The following is a 21,859-nucleotide window of genomic DNA, read 5'->3' as shown; positions in this document are numbered from 1 at the left end:
CAGCACAGGTACACCACAAGGCTGTGTGCTTAGCTCCTTGCTCTGCTAGTTCTATACTTATGACTTCGAGGCAGAGCGCAGTTCCAATGCCATATTGAATTTGCTGACAACACCACTGTTGTTGGCCAAATCAGGTCTGGTGATGAATCAACATATAGGCGGGAGATTGAAAATCTTACTGAGTGGAGCCCCAACAGCAACCTTTCACTCAATGTCAGCTCAAGATCAAGGAAATGATTGTTGATTTCAGGAGGAGGAAACTAGAGTTCTCTGAGTCAGTCATTCGTCACTGGGCATCAGAGGTGGAAAGAGTTAGCAACTTTTGATTCCTTGGTGTTATCATTTCAATGGATTCCTCCTGGGTCGAACACGTAAATGGCATTACAAAGAAAGCACGCCGGAGCCTCTACTTTCATTGAAGTTGGCAAAGATTTTGCATGTCACTTAAAACTTTTTGACAAACTTCTATAGATGTGTGGTGGAGAACATATTGATTAGTTGCATCACAGCCTAGTATGGAAACACCAATATCTTCGTACGGAAAATCGTGCAAATAGGAGTGAATACAGCCTCGTCGCCCATCACGGGTAAAGCTCTCCCCACCATTGAGCACATCTACACAGGCTGTTGAACCAGAGGGAATAACTTTACTCAATTTTACTCGCCCCTTCTCTGAACTGTTCCCACAACCTATGGACTCATTTTCGAAGGACTCTCCATCTTATGTTTTCAATATTTATTATGGTTACTATTGTTTTTCCATATAAATCATATAACCATATAACAATTACAGCACAGAAACAGGCCATCTCGGCCCTTCTAGTCTGTGCTGAACTCTTACTCTCACCTAGTCCCACCGACCTGCACTCAGCCCATAACCCTCCATTCCTTTCCTGTCCATATAGCTATCCGATTTAACTTTAAACGACAACATCGAACCTGCCTCAACCACTTCTGCTGGAAGCTCGTTCCACACAGCTACCACTCTCTGAGTAAAGAAGTTCCCCTCATGTTACCCCTAAACTTTTGCCCTTTAACTCTCAACTCATGTCCTCTTGTTTGAATCTCCCCCACTTTCAATGGAAAAAGCCTATCCACGTCAACTCTATCTATCCCCCTCATAATTTTAAATACCTCTATCGAGTCCCCCCTCAACCTTCTACGTTCCAAAGAATAAAGACCCAACTTGTTCAACCTCTCTCTGTAACTTAGGTGATGAAACTCAGGTAACATTCTAGTAACACACATAGAAGTTGCTGATGAACGCAACAGGCCAGGCAGCATCTCTAGGAAGAGGTGCAGTCGACGTTTAAGGCCAAGACCCTTCCTAATTTGACCCTGTCTATCCAGATAATTATATATACCATCTCTAAGAATACTTTCCATCAATTTACCCACCACTGACGTCAAACTCACAGGCCGCTTCCTGTTAGACCCCTTTTTAAACAATGGAACAACATGAGCGATATGCAAATCCTCTGGCACCATTCCTGTTTCTAATGACATTTGAAATATTTCTGTCAGAGCCCCTGCTATTTCCACACTAACTTCTCTCAAGGTCCTAGGGAATATCCTGTCAGGACCCGGAGACTTATCCACTTTTATATTCCTTAAAAGCTCCAGTACTTCCTCTTCTTTAATCATCATAGTTTCCATAACTTCCCAACCCGTTTCCCTAGTCTTACACAATTCTATATCCTCCATAGTGAATACCGAAGAAAAGAAATTGTTTAGAATCTCCCCCATCTCTTTTGGCTCCACACATAGCTGTCCACTCTGATTCTCTAAGGGACCAATTTTATCCCTCACTATTCTTTTGCTATTAATATAACGGTAGAAACCCTGTGGATTTATTTTCACCTTACTTGCCAAAGCAACCTCCTATCTTCTTTTAGCTTTTCTAATTTCTTTCTTAAGATTCTTTTTTCATTCTTTATATTCCTCGAGCACCTCACTTACTCCATGCTGCCTATATTTTTTGTAGATATCTCTCTTCTGACCCAAGTTTCCAATATCCCTTGAAAACCATGGCTCTCTCAAACTTTTAACCTTTCCTTTCAACCTAACAGGAACATAAAGGTTCTGTACTCTCAAAATTTCACCTTTAAATGACCTCCATTTCTCTATTACATTCTTCCCATAAAACAAATTGTCCCAATCCATTCCATTTAAATTCTTTCACAGCTCCTCAAAGTTAGCCTTTTTCCAATCAAAAATCTCAACCCTGGGTCCAGACCTATCCTTCTCCATAACTATATTGAAACTAATTGCATTGTGATCACTGGACCCGAAGTGCTCCCCAACACAAACCTCCGTCACCTGACCTATCTCATTCTCTAACAGGAGATCCAACACTGCCCCTTCTCTCGTTGGTACCTCTATGTATTGCTGCAAAAAACTATCCTGCACATATTTTACAAACTCCAAACCATCCAGCCCTTTTATAGTATGGGCTTCCCAGTCAATGTGTGGAAAATTAAAAAATCTCCCACAATCACAACCTTGTGCTTACTACAAATATCTGCTATCTCCTTACAAATTTGCTCCTCCAATTCTTGCTCTCCATTTGGTGGTCTATAATACACCCCCATAAGAGTTACTACACCTTTCCCATTCCTCAATTCCACCCAAATATTCTCCCTAGACGATCCCTCTAATCTATCCTGCTGGAGCATCGCTGTAATATTTTCTCTGACAAGCAATGCAACAGCTCCCCCTCTTGCCCCTCCAAATCTATCACACCTGAAGCAACAAAATCCTGGAATATTTAGTTGCCAATCATGCCCCTCCTGTAACCATGTTTCACTAATAGCTGCCACATTATACTTCCAGGTATCAATCCATGCTTTAAGCTCATCCACCTTTCTTATAATGCTCCTAGCATTAAAATAAATGCATTTAGGAAATTTTCCACCTCTTGCTCTCTGTTTATCACTAACTTTTCTTATCTTTTTGGATTCAGAAACATAGGAAATCTACAGCACAATACAGGCCCTTCGGCCCACAATGCTGTGTCGAACATGTGCTTTAGAAATTACCTAAGGTTACCCATAGCCCTCTATTTTTCTAAGCTTCATGTACCTATCCAGGAGTCTCTTAAAAGACCCTATTGTATCTGCCTCCACCACCGTCGCCGCAGGCTGCCCATTCCATACACTCACCGCTCTCTGCATTAAAAACTTACCCCTGACATCTCCTCTGTACCTACTTAAAACTGTGCCCTCTTGTGCTAGCCATTTCAGCCCTGGGAAAAAGCCTCTGACTATCCACACGATTAATGCCTCTCTTCATCTTGTACACCTCTATCAGGTCACCTCTTATCCTCTGCTGCTCCAAGGAGAAAAGGCCAAGTTTGCTCCTCCTATTCTCATAAAGCATGCTCGCCAATCCAGGTAATATCCTTGTAAATCTCCTCTGCACCCTTTCTACTGCTTCCACATCCTTCTTGAGGTGAGGTGACCAGAATTGAGCACAGTACTCCAAGTGGGGTCTGACCAGGGTCCTATATAACCGTAATGTTACCTCTCGGCTTTTAAACTTAATCCCATGGTTGATGAAGGCCCATGCACCGTATGCTTTCTTAACCACAGAGTCAACCTGCGCAGCTGCTTTGAGTATCCGATGGGCTCAGATCCCAAGATCCCTCTGATCCTCCACACTGCCAAGAGTCTTACCATTAATACTATATTCTGCCATCGTATTTGACCTACCAAAATGAATCACCTCACACTTATCTGGGTTGAACTGCATCTGCCACTTCTCAGCCTGGTTTTGCATCCTATCAATGTCCCACTGCAACCTCTGACAGCCCTCCACACTATCCACAACACCTCCAACCTTTGTGACATTTGTATGGTTTTTTTTACACATTGGTTGCCTGTCCTGTTTTTTTTTCATCGATTTTATTGTTTTTCTTGTCTTTACTGAGTATGCTGCAGGAAAATAAATTTCAGGGTTGTATATGATGACATATATGTAGTTTGATAAACTTATTTTGAACTTTGAACTTTAGAAATCTGATGGTGGAGGGAAGAAGCATTGAGTGTGTATCAGAGATAATCACATTGCTTTATCCCACCATTCACCATCGTTCCTGAAACTTGTATTCTTTTCAATCCACTTTTGAGGTGTCTTTCCAGCATTCAGCTCCCAATCCAGTAGTAACGTAAATGATGTTCACCTGCTCTCAGTGAAATGGTATGGAATCAGCAATGCACAGGAGACTGACCAAGGAATCATTACCATCCACCTAAGGGATTCTAATGCCTCATCTGCAAGTTAGCACTCTGGCCCTACAGCCCTGTTGTAGGATTGCACTTGGAGAGAGAGTATGTTAGATAGGTTCCATCTACCTGTGCCCTCCATATGCAAGGCCCTAAATGCACGTAGCATTCAGAATAAGGTGGACAAACTCGTGGCCCAATTAGAGATTGGTCCGTATGACATTGTGGGCATCACTGAGTCATGGCTGAAAGAAGGCCATAGTTGGGAGCTTAACATCAAAAGATATACTTTTTTTTATTGAAAGGACAGGGAGGAAGGCATAGGTGGTGATGTGGCTCTGTTGGTAAGAGATGGAATTACATCTTTAGAAAGAGGTGACATAGGGTCAGAGATGTTTGTAGGTGGAGGTAAGAAATTGCATAGGTAAAACAAATCATTATAGGAATCATATATAGGCCTCCAAATAGTAGGCAAGATGTGGGGTTGAGATTGCAAAGGGAGGTGGAAAAGGCATGTAGTAAGGGTAATGACACAATTATAATACGGGGACTTCAAAATGCAAGGGGATTGCGAAAATCAGCTTAGTGTTGGGTCACGAGAGGTAATTTGTTGAATACCTACAAGATGGCTTTTTAGAGCAGCTTGTTCTTGAGCCTATTTGGGGAAAGGCCATCTTAGATTGGGTTTTGTGTAATAATCCAGATTTCATGAGGAAGCTTAACGTAAAGGGACCCTCAGGGGGTAGTAATCATAATACGTTTGACTTCATACTGAAATTTGAGAGGGAGAAGCAGAAGCCGCATGTATCAGTATCGCAATGGAATAAAGGGAATTACAGAGGCATGAGAGAGGAACTTGCCCAGGTGGATTGGAAAGGGATTCTGGCGAGTATGACAGCAGAGCAGAAGTGCCTTAAGTTTCTGGGAATAGTTCTCAAGGCACAGGATAGATATGTCCCACAGAGGAAGTTGTTCTCAAATAGCAGGAGTAGGCAACTGTGGCTGACAAAGGAAGTTAAGAACTGCGTAAAAGCCAAAGAAGGGTATATAAGGTAGCAAAAGTGAGTGGGAAGTTGGATGATTGCAAACCTTTTAAAATCTGACAAAGGCAACTAAAAATGTGATGAGAGGAAAAGATGAAATATGAGGGCAAACAAGTCAGTAACATAATGCAGGATACCAAAAGTTTCTTCAGTTATATAATGAGTAAAAGGGAGGTGAGAGTTGATACTGGACAACTGGAAAATGATGCTGGTGAGGTAGTAATGGGAGACAAAGAAATGGCAGATGAACTTACTGGGTACTTTGCATCATTCTTCACTGTGAAGACACAAGCAGTGTGTCAGAGTTCCGTGAGTGTCGGAACAGGAATGAGTGCCATTGCTAATACAAAGGAAAAAGTGTGAGGCAAACTGAAAGGTCTTAAAGGTGGATAAATCACCTAGGCCAGATGGACTACATCCCAGAGCCCTGAGAGAGGTTGGTGAAGAGATAATGGATGTATTGGTGATCACTTGATTCTGGCATGGTCCCAGAGGACTAGAAGATTGCAAATGTCACTTCATTCTTCAAGAAGGAAGGAAGCAAAAGAAAGGAAATTATAGGCCAGTTAGCCTAACCTCAGTGGTTGGGAAAGTGTTGGAGTTTATTATTAAGGATGAGGTTTTGAGGTACTTGGAGATAGATGATAAAATGAAGTCAGCATGGTTTTTTGCTTGACAAATTTGTTAGAATTCTTCAAGAAAGTAACAAACAGGGTGGGTGGACAAAGGCAGTGGATGTCATTTACTTTGATTTTCAGAAAGCATTTGATAAGGTGCCAGACAAGAGGTTGCTTAACAAGATAAAATCCTATGATGTTACGGGAAAGATACTGGCATGGATAGCGGAATGATTGACAGGCAGGAGACAGCAAGTGGGAATAAAAGGGGCCTTTTCTGGTTGGCTGCTGGTGACTAATGATGTTCCTCAGGGGTTAGTATTGGAAGCACTACTTTTCACATTGTTTGTTAATGATTTAGATAATGGAATTGATGGCTTTGTATCTGTAGTCGGCACAATGACAGTAAAGTTGAATCTAATCTAATATATTTAAGGTGGAAGTTTATAGTTTCTTGATCGGCCAGGGCATCAAAGGATATGGCGAGAAGGCAGGTGTATGGGGTTGAGTGCGATCTGGGATCAGCCATGATGGAATGGCAGAGCAGACTCGATGGGCTGAATGGCCTAATTTTGCTCCTATGTCTTATGGTCCTACCTTTCTCATCCATGTACCTATCCAAACTTTACAAATGTTACAACTGAACCTGCAGTTAACACTTCCTTTGTGCTCAGTGTTTGGAATGTGACTGGAGCCCACGAGTTAGCTGAGAGTCCGACTGTCAGAGTGAATACTTCCTTCAGTGACCTCAGCTGATAGTGTATCCAAGAAAATCGCGTCTTCACCCCTCCCGCAAAATATGTTGTTGCTCACTTCTGCTTCAGCAATTAGTGTATTTATTTTTAAAATAGCTTCTTGATTTTCTGTGGGAAGTTGTATATGTGCAAGAAAATATTTGATGCTAGCTTTGTGTACCCTCCCCCGCACTCACTGTGTTGGAGCTGCCCTGGAATTCTTTCTAGCAAGCTCGACCCAGCTTGAACTCCTTCTGACGAGGACACCATTTAAGCGAGACGTTTCATTTGTAGCAAGAATACTTTGTGAGTCCAGTCTTTTTTTTCGGAGAGAAGTGGGTATAGGTGCAGATAATTTAGATTTATTTTTTGGAGGTGGGTGGGCAGATCAAAGCCTGTTTGTGTTGACCGGCAAGATATTGATTTTAAGTGCTGGGTCCTGCATTGATTCTTGTCCCCTACTGTGCATGCAACGTAATGCTGCAGTATATCAGGAGGAGGGGAAGAAAAGCAATTTGTGCAGTGATGTAGAGAGAGAGAGAGAGAGAGCGTGAGTGAGCGAAAGCATCAAGTGTTGACTGTGATGCAGACGTCTGGTTTTTCCCTGCTGAACTGGAGACGAGTCTGACTAAGGATGGTTGGAAATGGCCTGCTTTTTAATGGGGGCAGACACTGCTTTAGCTTACCCCAGTGAGGTTCGATATCAGGTGAGTAATGTTCTTTGGATTACAGTGGTGACTGAGGTATTCTTTTGTGTGTGTATGTGTGAGGGAGAGCGAAATGGCGAGGGGGTGGGGGGAAGAGAGAGAGAGCTTTAGCAGCCTCATTCGGAGCGTGAGGCCCTCTGGGCCTTGCAAACAAAAACAAGTGCAGGGCTGTTTGAGAGATCTCCTCATCAGAGTCTCGTTCGACCAATTCAATGAAAGATTTTTTCTAAATAGGGCACCACAGGGCTGTTCTTTCAAGAAGTTGGAGTGATTTTCTGGGTTTTTGCCCAGCGTGGAGATAGTGACCCAGCGAACAAGAGTGATCCATTTCAGGATTTCCTGAGCTTGCTACGTTGCTATTAGGTCAGTGACTGTTTTTAAGGCACTTGTACAGCTACTGCCTGTGCTGTTGATTTAATCTGCCTTTGGAATGGTGTTTATATATAATCTGGGTCAATTGTTAGATATGCTGCTCAGATGTGCTTTATGTTCAGATTTTTATTGTTGGCCTCTGATCCTTTTTGTGCAGAAACAGTTTTACTTGGATAAGTTATTGGAATATAAAGATGGAAAGGTGACAGTCAAATTTGACCATTTATATAAAGTTTGGTTGTCTAGAAGGAGAGTTGTTTTCGATTTCTCTTGATTGACAAGTGTAGGTAATTGTAATTTATACCTGCTTTGTAAACAGTCCATTGACCCAGTCGTGTCAGTACTAGATTTTGGTGTGGGCTGATGCATTCCTCCTTCAAGTGGCACTAGCCTTGTCCTTTGTCATCTCTGTAACTTCTTCCTGCCCCAGTAACTGTGTTACTCTATTTCTGCCCTCTTGTTCATCACCTATTTTCTCCAGTTTGTCATGGGTAGTTCAGGGCTGGGTCTTGTAATCTGAAATTTCCTCTCAAACTTGATTTATTTTTCCTTTTAAGAAGCCCTTTATAATTAACTGCCTGGACCAATGTTTTATACATTTGCCACAAGACAAAGGGGCAGAATTAGGCTATTTGGCCCATTGAGTCTGCTCCGCCATTCCATCATGTCTGACTTATTATCCTCCTCAACCACATTCTCCTTCTCCCTGTTACCTTTGATGCCCTGTCTAATCAAGAAACTACCAATCTCCGTTTAAATATGTCCAATAACTTGGCCTCCACAGCTGTGTATGACAATTAATTCCACAGATTTACCACCCTCTGGCTAAACAAATTCCTTCTCATTTCTTTTCTACAGGGACACTCCTCCATTCTGAGGCTGTGCCCACTAGTCTTAGACCACCCCCCCAACTATAGGAAACATCCTCTCCATATCCACTCTGTTGAGACCTTTCAATATTTGATAGGTTTCAGTGAGATCCCCAGCAACACACAGATGCTGGAGGAACTCTGCAGGCCAGGTAGCGTCTATGGAGAAGAGTAAACAGTTGACATTTCGGGCCAAGACCCTTCATCAGGACTGGAAAGGAAAAGAAGTCAGAGTAAGAAGATTGGGGGAAGGAAGAAATAAGTACAAGGTGGTAAGTGATAGGTTAAACTAAGAGGGGGGAGGGGTGAAGTAAAGAGCTGGGAAGTTGGTGAAAGCTCTGGGCCTGTACCAGAGATGGTTGTTGTGTATTATGGCAATATTAAAAGCACTATTAAATTGCGCTTTACTAGATGTTGTATTGCTAGAAGTAGCTCAACGTATATTGTTAAGACTACCCAGAGTGGAGATTTTTTTTTCTGGATTTGCTTAGTATTATGTTCCTACAGTACCAAGCAGTACAGTTAAGAAGAAAGTGGAAGGATGGTCTTAATTGCAAGATAGTCTAAGATAACCAAGGACACCATGGTAGGGTAGTAGTCAGCGTGATGCTATTACAACTCGGGGCATCTGAGTTCGGAGTTTAAACCCAGTGTCCTCTGTTTCTACATCCTCCCTGTGGACTGCATAGATTTCCTCTGGATGTTCTGGTTTCCTCCCACATTCCAAAGACGTGCTGGTTAGTAGGTTAATTGATCATTGTAAAGGGTTGTCTTGTGATTACGCTCGGGTTAAATCAATGGGCTGCTGGGCAGCGTGGCTCGAAGTGCTGGAAGGGCCTGTTCCATGCTGTATCTCTAAATAAATTGATAAATAAATAAATAAGATGCATAGTGAAGAACGCAAACAACAGGAATTCTGCAGATGCTGGAAATTCAAGCAACACACATCAAAGTTGCTGGTGAACGCAGCAGACCAGGCAGCATCTCTAGGAAGAGGTACAGTCGACGTTTCAGGACTCAGTCCTGACAAAGGGTCTCGGCCTGAAACGTCGACTGTACCTCTTCCTAGAGATGCTGCCTGGTCTGCTGCGTTCACCAGCAACTTTGTGTGTTGCATAGTGAAGAAGGCATGTTGCATTTGTATAGGGTTTTAATGAGACCAAACCTAGAGCATTGCATACATTGTTGCTTTCATAGACAAATATGCACATTCTCAACCTCGATGGTGCAAAAAAAAAGTTATTGCATTGATCACGTGGGGTGAGTGGCTTGAACTATAACAAAAGATTGAATAGAATTGATGCAGATCTCATGGTTTTTTCCTCATTTGAAACATTCAAGGAATTGTCAGGGTAGATGTTAATAGGCTCATTCCTCTGACTGCAGGGTCTTCGTAATCTTGGGATAAAACTGTGTAAGGCCTAGATAGAGTGGATGTGGAGAGGATGTTTCCAGTAATGGGGGAGTCTGAGAGGGCATAGGTTCAGAATGGAAGGATATCCCTTAGGACAGAGATGAGGAGGAGAGTAGTTAATTTTTGGAATTCATAACTACTATGTGTTGTTTAGCTACTAGGCCCGGCAGAACTGTTTCTACTGACAGGAGAAGAGCAAAGGTGGGTTACCAGTGCCTTGAAACCAGTCGCTTCGGGCAGATGGGCTCGTCAGCTGTGGTTAGCAGCTCAATGAGGAGAAGGAAAGCAGATCTCAAACCTTCGCTACCTAGCAGCTCTATCCATTCATGGGGAAGGCTTTGGGAGTAAACCCTGAAGAAAAATCTGGAGCTGGAGTCCCTAAGGCAGGGAGTTCAACCCCTGCAATGCCTCTGGTACCAAACTGTATCAGTCTCTGAGGTTCCTTTGGATTCATCAGCTGTGTGGAGAGAGAGCCTGTTGCATGGGCAACAGCTGGCTCTCCATCTCTTCCCTTGCTTGCGTACTGACTTCTGTATTACGTAGACAGCTTGGTTGCAGTATCCATGGTCAACCCCAACAACAGAGGGAATCATATATCTCATATGGTCTTTTAGATAATCGGTTAACCGCATAGCTTGGGAAACTTGGCTGAGGTGTAAAATGTCATGGTTGTGAATCTCAAGTAATTGTAAGTATTCAGCACTGAGGACAATAGATACGCGGTCTTAAAAGAATTGAGAGAAATGGGAATTTGCAGGAGGGAACTGTGAAGATAGATGGTTAGTTATGATCTTATTGAGTGGCCCTGTTTCAGTTTCTTCAGTTAATTGGCTCAGGGGGCAGAATTATTTCTGCTGAATCAGCAAGGTATCAGGACTTGTTATAAGACTCAGAGGAGTAGTGGACAATGAGGTGGAGTAACAGGTGGAGATGTAAGCAGGCAGATGGAGCAAGTGAAGGGATGGGTTATGCATTTCAGTGCTGAGAAATATAGGTGCTTTGTTTTGTCATGAATCTGTATAGCATAGAAACAGGCCCATCAGTGCACTATAACCATTGTATGCATGTACACAAATCCCTCTTATTTGCATTAAATCCATGGCTTCCTATGCCTTCACGAGGAAATCTGCAGATGCTGGAATTTCAAGCAACACACATAAAAGTTGCTGGTGAACGCAGCAGGCCAGGCAGCGTCTATAGGGGCTTCCTTTCCTCCACCATCGACTCTGCTCTCAAACACATCTCTCCCATTTCACGCACATCTGCTCTCACCCCATCCTCACGCCACCCCACTAGGAATAGGGTTCCCCTTGTCCTCACCTACCACCCCACCAGCCTCCGGGTCCAACATATTATTCTCCGTAACTTCCACCACCTCCGACGGAATCCCACCCAGCACATCTCTCCCGCCCCCCCCCCCCCGCTTTCCGCAGGGATTGCTCCCTACGCAACTCCCTTATCCATTCGTTCCCCCCATCCGTCCTCAACAATCTGCCTCCCGGCACTTATCCTTGTAAGCGGAACAAGTGCTACACATGCCCTTACACTTCCTCCCTCGCTACCATTCAGGGCCCCAGACAGTCCTTCCAGGTGAGGCGACACTTCACCTGTGAGTCAGCTGGGGTGATATACTGCGTCCAGCGCTCCCTATGCGGCCTTCTATATTGGCAAGACCCGACGCAGACTGGGAGACCATTTTGCTGAACACCTACACTCTGTCCACCAGAGAAAGCAGGATCTCCTAGTGGCCGCACATTTTAATTCCACGTCCCATTCCCATTCTGATATGTCTATCCACGGCTGCCTCTACTGTAAAGATGAAGCCACACTCAGGTTGGAGGAACAACACCTTATATTCCGTCTGGGTAGCTTCCAACCTGATGGCATGAACTTTGACTTCTCTAACTTCCGTTAATGCCCCTCCTCCCCCTTGTACCCCATCCATTATTTATTTATATATATATATATATATATATTCTTTTTCTCTCTCTCTCCTTTTTCTCCTTCTGTCCCTCTACTATACCCCTTGCCCATCCTCTGGGCTCCTCCCCTCCTTTCTTTCTCCCTAGGCCTCCTGTTCCATGATCCTCTCCTATCCTTTTTGCCAATCAACTTTCCAGCTCTTGGCTCCATCCCTCCCCCTCCTGTGTTTTCCTATCATTTTGGATCTCCCCCTCCCCCTCCCACTTTCAAATCTCTTACTAACTCTTCCTTCAGTTAGTCCTGACGAAGGGTCTCTGCCTGAAACGTCGACTGTACCTCTTCCTATAGATGCTGCCTGGCCTGCTGCGTTCACCAGCAACTTTTATGTGTGTTGCCTCCTATGCCTTGGTGCTTCAAGTGTTTGCTTTGATGTTTCTTTAATGTTGTAGGGATATAGAATGAATGTGTTTTGCAAAAGACAACTGATGAGAAAAGGCTTTTTAATGTTTTATTTCTGTAGAATTGGCCTCATAGCTTTTAAAATAGAATTGGAGAATTGTCTAAATGAAAACAATTTGTAGATGAAGAGCAGGGCATTAAAACTAGTTGGATTTCTCATACAGAGCTTGGTCTTGACAGGCCAAATCACTTTTTTTCTGGTAAATATTAAATTCTATGTCTTTATTTCATGACCTAGAGTGACAAACAGTGTGACAAAGCAAAGCCTTGGAATTTATTTATTTATTGAGATTCAGCATGGTACAGGGCCTTCTGGCCCAGCAATCCCCAATTTAACCCTTGCCTAATCAGGGGACAATTTACAATGACCTATTAACCTACCATCCAGTACACCCTTGAACTGTGGGAGGAAACCCACACAGTCATGGGAAGAAAGTACAATTCCTTACCAACAGAGGCAGGAAATAAACCCGGGTCGCTGGTACTGTAAAGCATTGTGCTAACCACTTCACTACTGTGCTGCTCGCAAAAAAAAATTGCAAGACAGTGTACCAAGGCTCGTTGAACAATGGATTATTCATCAGATAAAGGACTGTTAGTGGGAGATGCAAGCTTGTGATAGCTCCAAAGAGGGAAGAGGGGTTTGGGACCAACGTGGCTAAAGGCATCATTGTTATTATAGGTGATTGGAAGAGGTGGAGTAGTGAGGGTAGAGTTCCAGTCTTTTCTTAAGCCCAGCACCCCTACTAGGGCATAGGCCTCTGTCCTGGGCCAATAGAAGGTAGATCGGCTTCTGCTTTTACCATATGACTTCATATGTCTATTGCGGACTTAAAGTTCCAGTGCTACCAAATAATTGTAGAACTGGAGATGGCAATGAACACCAAAGCCTTGGGGCTGTTTAATGAGAATTTAACCATAAGACCATAAGACAAAGGAGCAGAAGTCGGCTATTCAGCCCATCGAGTCTGCGCCACCATTTTATCATGAGCTGATCCATTTTCCCATTTAGTCCCACTCCCCGCCTTCTCACCATAATCTTCGATGCCCTGGAACTCAGATACCCATCAATCTCTGCCTTAAATACACCCAATGACTTGACCTCCACTACTGCCCGTGGCAACAAATTCCACAGATTTACCTTGAAACCTTTGTAGGAATATAAGACGTAGGTGACAGAGATTGAGGTAGATGAATGAGCAGGATAATATTTGAGATAAGATGCAAACATGTTGAGGAGATATTGTACACAATCTTGAATCCTTTAAATTTTCCCTCTCATCTTAAACCTATGTTAACTAGCATTTCTCATTTCTGTTCTTGGAAGACGACTCTGACTATCCACCTCATCAAATTTTTATATTTCCTCAGCCTCTGATGTTTCAGAGAGAGCAGTCCAAGTTTGTCCAACCTCTCCTTTTAGCTGATTCACTCCAATCCAGTCAATGTCCTGATGAACCTCTTCTGTTCTCTCTACAGGGTGGCAACCAGAACTGAACACAAAACTCCAAATATGGCCTAATCAAAATTTTATACAACAGCAATATGACTTGCTGACATTTATATGCAATACACTGACTGATCAGGGCAAGCATGGTGTATGCTTTCTTTATCACCGAATCTATTCTTCTTGTCACTTTCAAGGAGCTATGGATTTGCAATCCCAAGATACCTGTGTACATCAGTGCTCCTAAGGGTTGTGCCACGAACTGTTTAGTTTCCATTGCATTAGACCTCCCAAAATACACCTCACACTTGTTCAGATGAAACTTTGCCATTTCTCTGCCTGAGTTCCCAACTGATCTACAGTATTGTGCAAAATTATTAGGCACATATGCATGCACACATGCACACACATGCAGTTAGGGTGATACGTGGAGTGGAGAGCAAGGTTGTAAATGTGGCATAAACAAAAGATGTTGGGATTGGTGAGACTGGAGTGCTGTGGGACAGGTGGCAGAGAAAGAGTGCCGGGAGTGTGAGTGCAGACACACGCAGCCCTGAGGCACCAGGCAAGGACATTTGATTCCATTCAATTGTTTTACTGGTCATACAGGATGTCTGTCTGGTGCTCCCTCCCTTCTCCCTTCCTCCTTTTCCAACCACGATTCCTTTCTCCCTGCCCTCTTCACACTCTCAGCCCATAATAGAGACGCATATCAGAATCAGATTTATCATCATTCACGTATGTCATGAAATTTGTTCTTTTTTTGTGTGGCAGCAGTAGAGTGCAATACATAAAATTACTGCAGTACTGTGCAAATGTCTCAGGCAGCCTAGCTATATGTATGTGCATATGTGCCAAAGACTTCTGCAGAGTACTGCATGTGTGGGGGAAATCTAAAACCGCACATTAGCAAGATAACACCATTCCCGCTGTAAAGTATGGTGGAGGTGGCATTATGCTATGGGCAACACACACAAAATGCTGGTGGAACGCAGCAGGCCAGGCAACATCTATAGGAAGAGGTACAGTTGATGTTTTGGGCTGAGACTGAGTCCTGACGAAGGGTTTCGTCCCGAAACGTCAACTGTACCTCTTCCTATAGATGCTGCCTGGCCTGCTGCGTTCCACTAGCATTTTGTGTGTGTTGCTTGAATTTCCAGCATCTGCAGATTTCCTCGTGTTTGCATTATGCAATAGGGATGCTTTTCAGCAGCAGGGACTGGAAATCTGGTCAGGATCGATGGAGAGATGAATGCTGCTAAATACAGAGGCAACCTGTGCCTAAGACTTTTGCACAGTACTGTATGTTTTGCAATCTTCCTCGCTATCTACAGCGCCATCAAATGTTGTGGTATCTGCCATTTTACTAATCGACCACCCACATCTTTAATTTACATTACAAACAACAGTTCCCAAACCTCCAGTAAGATAAACATCCCACTAACACTACTTTTAGTTTTCTGTGATCAATCTAGTTTTGGATCCAATTTATCGTCTCCCTGTGGTTCCCATTTGACCATCGTCAAATTCACAGATGACAGAACAGTGATCGGGTTGATCTCCAACAGAGATGAATCAGTGTACAGAGCGGAGGTACAGAACTTAGTGAGCTGGTGCTCAGAGAACAACCTGTCTCTTAATACAGCGAAGACTAAGGAGCTAATTATCAATTTTGGAAAGTCACGGGATGACGAGTGCGCTCCAGTCTACATTAACGGAGACATAGTGGAGAGACTGTCCAGTTTCAGGTTTCTGGGAATACATATCTCAGAAGACCTTACATGGTCCACTAACACCACAACGATAGTTAAGAAAGCACAGCAACGCTTGTTTTTCTTCAGGACGCTGAAGAAAGCTGGTCTACCTGAACCAATGCTGGTGACGTTTTACCGCTGCACCATAGAGAGCATCTTAACATACTGCATCTCTTGTGTGATATCTCAGTTGTACAGCAGCTGATAGGAAAGCACTTCACCGGGTCGTCTCTAGCGCACAGAAGATCATCGGGACACAGCTCCCAGCCCTGGAGGACACCTACAGCTCTCGCTGTCTAAGGAAAGCTACAAGCATCTGTAAGGACAATACACACCCGTTCAATCATCTGTTCGAACTTCTTCCATCTGGCAGACGTTATAAGATTTTCTATGTCCGCACTTCCAGACTGAAAAATAGCTTCTTTCCCCAGAGCTATAATTGCTCTGAACCAATCGATCAAGCATCATCCATAAATTTGTTATACTGCTACTTTTAGTATTGGTTTTATGACTGCCATGCATCTGAGTCGCGCTTTTGTACTGCTGGACATTGCTTGTACTGGCTGGTTACTTGATTTTATTTAATGTTTATTTATTTTATTTGTTTTATAGCATTGAGTATGGGAGTTGCAAACTCATTTTCGCTGTATTGGTGCATGACAAATTGTACTATTCAATGACAATAAAGGTATTTCATTTCATCCTTTAATCCGGGGTCCCCATCCTTTTTTGCACCGCGGACCAGTTTAATATTGACAATATTCTTGCGGACCGGCCGACCTTGGGGGGGGTGGGGGGGGTGGGAGCTGGTGGGTGTTAAACACGACCGGTATATAGGTGATAAGTCAACTATAAGTCACTTTTAAGTGGCTATTACACTCAATTTGGTTTCTAAACGGATTTATCTAACAAATTTAATATTAAACACAGTGCATATTTTCCTCGCATGAGTATAGTGATAAGTCACTTATAACAGTGGTCCCAAACCTCTGGGCCACGGGCCGATTCATTGCCGTGAAGAATGCAGTGGTACAGCGGTGGTCGGAACGCACCCAGCACATCTTCAAGAAAAATGCCGAAATAAACATGCTAATTGATTCGGTGCTGCCCAGCACGTAAGTATCAGCCCAGATCAGAGGCGATTATGTCGCCTCTGATCTGGGCCAACATTTACCTGAACACAAAATAATCTGCAGATGCTGGGGTCAAAGCAACACTCACAACACGCTGGAGGAACTCAGCAAATCGGGCAGCATCCGTGGAAAAGATCGGTCGACGTTTCGGGCCGGAACCCTTCGTCAGGACTGTAGGGGGAAGGGGCAGAGGCCCTATAAAGAAAGTGGGGGGAGGGTGGGAAGGAGAAGGCTGGTAGGTAAAGCCTTCTCCTTCCCACCCTCCCCCCACCTTCTTTATAGGGCCTCTGCCCCTTCCCCCTACAGTCCTGACGAAGGGTTCCGGCCCGAAACGTCGACCGATCTTTTCCACGGATGCTGCCCGACTTGCTGAGTTCTTCCACCGACATTTACGTGCCGGGCAGCACCTAATCAATTAGCTTGTTTATTTCGGCATTTTTCTTAAAGATGTGCTGGGTGTGTTCTGGCCACCGCTGTACTGCTGCATTCTTCGCTGCCCGGAGGTTGGAGACCACTGAATTATAAGTCACTTATAAGTCAATAGGATCATAACATTTTAAGTAATGTTTGGATATTAAACACACAGCACATATGTTCCTCATATGAACATTTAAAATCATTGCAATATACCAATATTGCTGAATCAGTGGGAGCCTTGGGCTTGTTTTCCTGCAACAAGACGGTCCCATCGAAGGGTGATGGGAGACGGCGATACTCAAAGAGGGTTCCTTATATCCAGTCTATTCCGCAATTTAGTTTCTGTTTCATTCATTGCAGAAAATTCCGCTTCGCAGCGATATGATGTTGGAAATGGAAGCAATATTTTCAGTGCTTTCGTGGCTATCTCAGGATATTCATCCTTGACTTTGATTCAGAATGCCGGCAGAGATGTTATGTCAAACATACTTTTCAGCCCGCCGTCATTTGAAAGCTCGAGGAGTTTATCTTTTTCTCGTGCTGACATGGAAGATTCACCGGAAACATTCACAAACGGGTCACGGACCTATTCCTTTTCATGTCTTGGGTCATTTGTGTCTTGGGTCACTGATGACTTATGTGCATTAAAGTTCAACAGTAGGCGTGACAGGGAATGAAGAAAGGTGCAGCTGACTCATATCGGTTCATATTGCCGAATCATATCGTTTCCTCGTGGCCCGGTAGCACATGCTTTGCGGCCCAGTGGTTGGGGACTACTGCTTTAATCTACTAGTCTACCATGAGGCACCTTGACCTATGTTCTATTAAATGCTTGCCTTCGTTAGCTAGGCCATAGAATATAGGAGCAGGGAGGTCTTGGCACAATTGTATAAAATATTGGCTACACCGCAGCTGGAATATCATGTGCAGTCCTGGCCATTGCTTTATAGGAAGGATGTGATTGCATTGTAAAGGGTGCAGAGGGTATTCATTAGGATATTGCTTGGGATAAAATATTTCAGTCATGATGAAAGAATGGATGGATTGAGCTTTTCCTTCAAGCAGAAGAGGTTGAAGAGAGATTTAGTTGAGACTAGACAACGGGGTGACCCGTTGGGGCACCCTATGAGAGAAGGGGAGTGCAGTCTTATGTGACCAGAATGAACATTACATTTTCCTGAATGCTATTGGTATCGCTTTGCTTTGGAAACTGAAGTAGAAAACCTCAGTTTATTAAAGAAGAACGACACATAGCAAGGCAAATATAGCTGCTCCTTGTTTAACTAAGGACACTTTTGATGGCATCATTTCTAGTTGATCTGCCACCCTTGTGCCTCTCGTTGTCATTCTGGAGATGTGCAGTTCTTTCATCCGCCATCTCTTCATCTCTTCTGCTGTTTATTCTTCATCTCTGATCTTGGAGACATGCATTTATCTGCTCCTTTGTCTCTTCCTCTCTCCTGCTCCTGTACCTGTTTTTATCATTCTGTAGACATGCAGCCCTTTCATCACCCTCTCTTCATTTCTTCTGCTGTTTGTTGTTTGTCTTTGATCCTGGAGACGTGCATTTCTCAGCTCCTTTGTCTCTTCCTCTCTCCTCCTCCTATGCCATCTGTTGTCATTTTGGAGATGTGCATGCCTCTCCTCCTCTGTCTCTTCTTCTCCTCTCATCTTTTTTTGTCCTGACTCTGATCCTGGAGTCGTGCGGCCCTGGCCTCATCCGATTCTTGTCCTCTTCCCCCTCCTTGCTGCTTCCCAACAGCGTTTGGCGTCATCTCCTGACCATAATGTCCCCCTTCCCTTTCCACGCGGCATAATTAGGCTGACCGGTTTTTTTTACCCTAATGCTGGATAGAAGATACGAAGCACTAACATCAAAGGATGCTGATTATTCTTGATGATGTGGTTGGCGCTCTTTTTAAAATTTTTTAAAATTTTTATTGAAGGAATGACACAATATATAATGGATTACATTTTCCTCCATTTTGCTTTAATATCGTACCCCCAAAACAAACCTCCTCCCACCCGCCCTCCCTGAGCATATCATGGTAGCTAATATATTTACAACACAACAATTCACAAATACAAGTACGGACATTTCACAACCATACCCCCACACTACTTCAAGGCGATGGCTCACACACATCTGAAACATGTCAGATGATCCAAAATACACTCATAATTACAATTCATCAACCACCCTGTGAGGTAAATTGTAAGCGTGTTAAATGGGAGACAACTTCCCAAGTACAATCAAATGCCCTCAACTAGTAGGTAATTCCTTAAGATTCCCAAAATATGATAAGAAAGGTCCCCATTTCGAATAGAACTTTTTCACAGACTCCCTCAAAGTGAATTTAATGTTTTCTAATTTCAGAAAAAGCATTACATCTTCTACCCAAGCAGCAGCAGTTGGGGGAGTGGCAGATTTCCAAGTCAGCAAAATTCTCCTACGGGCCAATAGCGATGTAAATGCAATGATATCCGACTGGCTTGCACTTAAACCTAGATCATCATCTGCCACACCAAATACAGCTATAAGCGGGCAAGGTCTCAGTGTCACCCCCAAAACCTCACTGATAATTTTAAAAACCAGTGCCCAATAGTCATCAAGCCGAGGGCATGACCAAAATGCATGCACTAAACCAGCTGGAGAGAAGGAACACCTGTCACAGCCAGCGTCTGTCCCAGGGTATATGTCTGCAAGTCTGGCTTTACTTAAATGTACCCTGTGTAAAACTTTAAATTGTATGAGCCCCAGTCTAGCACATGATGATGAGAAATGAACCATATTCAATGCTTTTGCCCTATATTCCTCAGCCAGATCCATACCGAGGTCATCCTCCCACTTACTCTTAGTTTTGTTTAGACCTTGAACTCCCAAAGACATCAGCTGAGAGTATAGTTCAGAGATCAACCCTTTATTGTTAAAACTAAGAGTGAGTTTTTCCCATAACATAGCAGGTGGTGCAGGAAAAGAGGGAAATTTTTCCTTGACAAAGTGGCGAATCTGCAGGTATTTAAAAAAATGATTATGCAGAAGGCCATACTTACCGCGCAGGTTATCAAAACTATCAAATATGTTATCAGTATACAAATCCTTAATGCGCATAAGACCGTTCAAACCCCATTGTCTGAAAGCTGAATCGAATGTGGAGGGAAGAAATAAATGGTTTTTATGAATGGGACCCAAAACTGAAGCTGATATGAACTTAGAGTGGCAGTGAAATTGATTAAAAATTTGAGGGTGGAGAGCATGACTGGGTTAGATGTGAATTGAGAGGATTTCAATGGTAAGGAAGAATACACCAAAGCTGGGAGAGACGAGGAGTGGCAAGACCGTGACTCAAGCAGGCACCAGATTGTATCTGGCTGGTGGAGCCAAAATAATACTTTTTGAATATTCGATGCCCAGTAATAATGAATAAAGCTGGGAAGACCCAATCCACCTATGTGACGACCTCTTTGGAGAGTGTGCTTATTAACCCTTGGGACCTTATTTTTCCAAATAAAGGAGGTTATAGCTTGGTCAACTGATTTAAAAAATAACTTGGATAAGAAAACTGGCAAACACTGAAACAAATAAAGAAATCTTGGAAGTATAGTCATTTTCACTGACTGAATTCTCCCAGCTATAGTAAGGGGTAAACTGCGCCATCTCTCGAAATTAGCCTTCATTTGGCTAACCTGTAAGCCTGTAGTTAGCTTCAAACAGAGATGTAAAAGAGTGAGTAATATGTATTCCTAGGTATATGAAACCATCTTGAGATAAAGGAACAGGAAAGATTCCTGTTGGATCTGTAGGGCCAAGTTATTAATGGGAAAGCATTTGCTTTTTTGAAAGTTCGGTTTACAGCCAGAGAAGGCTCCAAATTGACCTAATAATGAGACAATAGCAGGACCACTATCTACAGGGTCGCTAACATAAAGTAAGAGGTCATCAGCTTATAGGGATACACGGTGTTCCATGTCCCCTTTTCTAACACCTTGAAATAATGCAGTTGACTTTAAGTGCAATAGAAAGAGGCTCAATTGCAATTGCAAAAAGAAGAGGGGACAATGGGCAGCCTTGGCGAGTGCCACATGTTAATAGGAAATAGTTTGATCGAAAATAACTTGTCTGTATACATGCTAAAGGCAAGTGGTATAATAGCTTAACCCAAGCTATAAATATTCTGCCAAACCCAAATTTCTCCAAAGCACTAAACAAGTATACCCACTCCACTCTATCAAACGCCTTCTCCGCGTCCAAGTAGATAACAACCTCTGGACTTGGAGAATCACTGGGTGAATAAACCACATCAGCCAGTTGATGGATATTAAAAAAAGAATAGCGATTTTTAATAAAACCTGTTTGATCATCTGAAACTATCTTGGGAAAGGGGCATTCTAAACGGCATGCAAGCACTTTAGCCAAAATGTTCACATCTACGTTCAAAAGTGAGATGGGGCAATATGATCCACATTGAGTCGGGTCCTTGTCCTTTTTAAGAAGTAGTGAAATAGCTGCCTGTGAAAGAGAAGGGGGTAAGGAGCCGTTCTCCAAAGATTCCTGAAATACTTCTAGAAGGACCGGTATGAGCTTATCCTTAAATTTCTTATAAAATTCTATCAGATAACCATCAGGACCTGGGGACTTAACACTCTGCATAGCCATAATGGCATTATTAATCTCTTCCTGCCCAAGAGCCCGATCTAGGTTCTCCACCTCCTCTGGTTCAAGAGTTGGTATTTCCAAATTATCTAA

The 21,859-nt window shown here is 43.2% G+C and overlaps 1 protein-coding gene across 4 annotated transcripts in view; it reads left to right on the top strand.

Moving 5' to 3' along the window:
- Positions 1-21,859, top strand: part of chd6 (chromodomain helicase DNA binding protein 6) — a 370,255-nt gene that overhangs the window by 107,090 nt on the left and 241,306 nt on the right. For 2 of the 4 annotated variants that reach the window (XM_063040970.1, XM_063040967.1), the window contains exon 1: positions 6,046-7,324. The exons of 1 other annotated variant lie outside the window; for it this stretch is intronic. In XM_063040970.1, coding sequence (XP_062897040.1) covers positions 7,262-7,324 — 63 coding nt within the window. In that variant the 5' untranslated portion in view covers positions 6,046-7,261. Of the gene's footprint in view, positions 1-6,045; positions 7,325-21,859 lie in introns of those variants that run through there. One more of the 4 variants, XM_063040968.1, reaches the window with a different exon arrangement.

This window comes from Mobula hypostoma, chromosome 2, assembly GCF_963921235.1.
Source record: "Mobula hypostoma chromosome 2, sMobHyp1.1, whole genome shotgun sequence".
Lineage (NCBI taxonomy): Eukaryota > Metazoa > Chordata > Chondrichthyes > Myliobatiformes > Myliobatidae > Mobula > Mobula hypostoma.
The sequence above is the reverse complement of the archived record's forward strand: the minus strand, read 5'-3'. Positions and strand labels throughout refer to the sequence as shown.